Consider the following 2,972-nt stretch of genomic DNA (forward strand, 5'->3'; position numbering starts at 1 on the left):
ATAATTATGAAGAGCATAAAAATGGTGAAGATCATAAAAATGGTGAAGATCATAAAAATGGTGAAGATCATAAAAATGGTGAAGATCATAAAAATGGTGAAGATCATAAAAATGGTGAAGATCATACAAATGGTGATTATCCTAATGATGATAAAAATTCCAAACCAAATAACAGTAATGTTAATAAAAACAATTTGTCGATGAAGCCATGGGTTATACCCGAACATTCGTGTAGTCAATCAAAAAATGTTGAAGAAATTAGAAATTTGGAACAATACAAATTAGAATTATTATCAGATGTAAAGGTTAGTAGTCCTTCTAGTTTTCCATATTCTTTTTCTGCATCTGCTGAATTTAAGAATGCTTTAAAAAAATTAAAAGTAGAAAACAATGTAATATTTCTGATGAAAATATATTGTTTAAGATATTACACAGGTATACCAATAACAACAAGAAGTTATAAATTTAGTGATAATTTTAAGAATGCATTAAATAAATTACCAAAACATTTTGATGGTTTAAAAGAAGATAGTAAATGTAGTTATGAATATTATATTAATAAATTGAATAGTCAAGAATGTGAAGAGAATGTAAATAAGTGGATGTTATTTTTTAAATTACATGGAACCCATGTAGCATATGAAATATATTTAGGTGGTAAGATTATTATAAAAATAAATATTAATAAAGAAGAATATAATAAAATGAAAGAAAATAATATAAATGTAAAAACCTTTTTTAATATATATTTTCATAAGATGGGATTATCAAGTGGATTTCATAAGGAAGCTCAAAAGATATTAAATAAATTTAGACTATCAAAACATATAGCTATATTAGGTGGGAATCCTGGATTAAATGTAGATAATAAAAGTTTTTTTGAAAAATGGGTACATTCAATTAATAATAATTCGATGCCTATAAGAACAAAATTATTACCATTTAGTTATTTTATGGATGATAATGAAATGATACAAGCATATAAAGATGCTTTAACATTTTATGGATTAACATATGGATTACAATTATTTGATCAAGAAAAATATAATCATAATATTATATCAGTTGGAGAATATCTAGAAAAATGTATACAAAAATTATATGCTGGTCCTCCACCTGGTTTATTAACATGTCCACTAGGAACAACAATATTAATGGGATTTTCAATAAATCTAAATTTTTATAAAAATAAAGATTTAAGTACTACTAATGGTATTACTCTATGTGAACCCATGAAGGAATCATGTAGTGGTAATGGATTTCAAAAAAATTATTCTGATATTCGCATTTTTGCTTTATGTACTAATAAACCATTCGATTTTATTACTCAAGTAATACAACAAGGAGAGTCACCTAAAATATCAGCTTCATGTCCAGGGGATTTAGTAATACTTTTTGGGTTTGCATTAATGAAAGGAATAGGATCATCATCAGCTAATAAAATAGATATATATCCATGTCGGACAGGTCAAAATTCTTGTGAAGCTGTTTTAAAAAATAATCAATTTAAACAAAGTATGATATATCTTGCATGTGTTGATAAAACAACTAATGGTTTAGAATATTTACAAACATATAGTAAAACAAAAAATTTAGGTGATGTCATATCTCATAAATATAAATCCGATGGTTATCTTAACTTTTCATGTCCTCAAAATAATACTCTCGTATTTGGATTCTCTTTAGAATTTCATACAAACTTTCAAGCAACAAGAAATAATTTCTTAAATTGTTCTAAATATACAAATATATGTGAAATATCAGGTATAGGAATAAATACACATTTATCTTTCTTCAGATCTGATAAGCATTCCTTAGCAATCATAGCCTTATGTCGATATCATGCACCAAATAATTAGTTTGCATGAATATATCTACACACAATTATAACATAAATGTTCATATAAATATTAATATATATATATATATATATATATAAATATAAATGTTCGTCCTTTTAACTATATTATTACCTTTTTACAAACATATACACATACATATATATATATGTAATATTTTTTCTTATATCCTTTTTTTTTTTTTTTTTTTTTTTTATTTAATATATATTAAAAATATATATTTTCAATATATAATGAATAATTAATATTTATTATTTTTTTTTTTTTTTTTTTTTTACAATGACTTGTGATAAATAAATATGAGAATATATTATTATATTATATTATATTATATTATATCATATGATAATAGAATATATAGCTGTGTTAATAATATTTAGAAAAAATAAAATAAAATAAATACATAAATTTTTTTAATTAGTATTATTAATAGTTTATCCAATTTTTTGGAAATATTGCATTAGGCTACTTGATCTAGTGGTATGATTCTTGCTTCGGGTGCAAGACGTCCCGGGTTCGATTCCCGGAGTAGCCCAAAAAAAAAAAAATAAAAATAAAAAAAATAATATATAATAAAATAATATAAAATATTATACAGAATATATAAGTAATATATAAAAATTACCTTTCGATTATTATTAAAAAAAAAATTATGTTTATAAAAAATATGCACGTGCAAAATGAAAAAAAAAATAATTTTAAATTATTAAATAAAATAAAATAAAATAATATTTTTAGTACTAATTAATGTGAGTGATTTTTTATATAATGTATATAAAAAAGAAGAAGAAAAAATATGTAAAAAATTCTCTATAATATATATATATATATATATATATATTTTTATTCATATTATTTAAAAAAAATGACGATGTTAATTCATGGAACATGTTTCTATATAAGTTGTTTCAAAAATGGATTAATAAACCATCTATATATAATTATTTACAGAAAATATATTAAATTGGAAATGATTTTGTATACATTTCTTTTTTATAATTTCCACGCTTGAAAATATAAAAAAGAATTCTTATACATATGGTCCAATATATGTATATATATATATATATATATATATATGTATACATATTGTTGCCATTTTTTTTTTTTTTT

General features: G+C 21.4%; 1 protein-coding gene and 1 non-coding gene across 2 annotated transcripts in view; both read left to right on the top strand.

Annotated features, from left to right (window-relative positions):
• Positions 1-1,859, top strand: part of PGSY75_1216700 (perforin-like protein 2) — a gene marked incomplete at both ends in the record, with an annotated part of 3,120 nt that extends 1,261 nt beyond the window's left edge. Inside the window, one exon of the mRNA XM_018786752.1 lies at positions 1-1,859. This exon is cut by the window's left edge and continues 1,261 nt beyond it. Coding sequence (XP_018640617.1) covers positions 1-1,859 — 1,859 coding nt within the window.
• Positions 1,860-2,322: 463 nt separating this feature from the next.
• Positions 2,323-2,394, top strand: PGSY75_1216800. Its single transcript has one exon. It is a non-coding gene; the product is annotated as a tRNA-Pro (tRNA).
• Positions 2,395-2,972: the final 578 nt, after the last annotated feature.

This window comes from Plasmodium gaboni, chromosome 12 (genome assembly GCF_001602025.1).
Source record: "Plasmodium gaboni strain SY75 chromosome 12, whole genome shotgun sequence".
NCBI lineage: Eukaryota > Apicomplexa > Aconoidasida > Haemosporida > Plasmodiidae > Plasmodium > Plasmodium gaboni.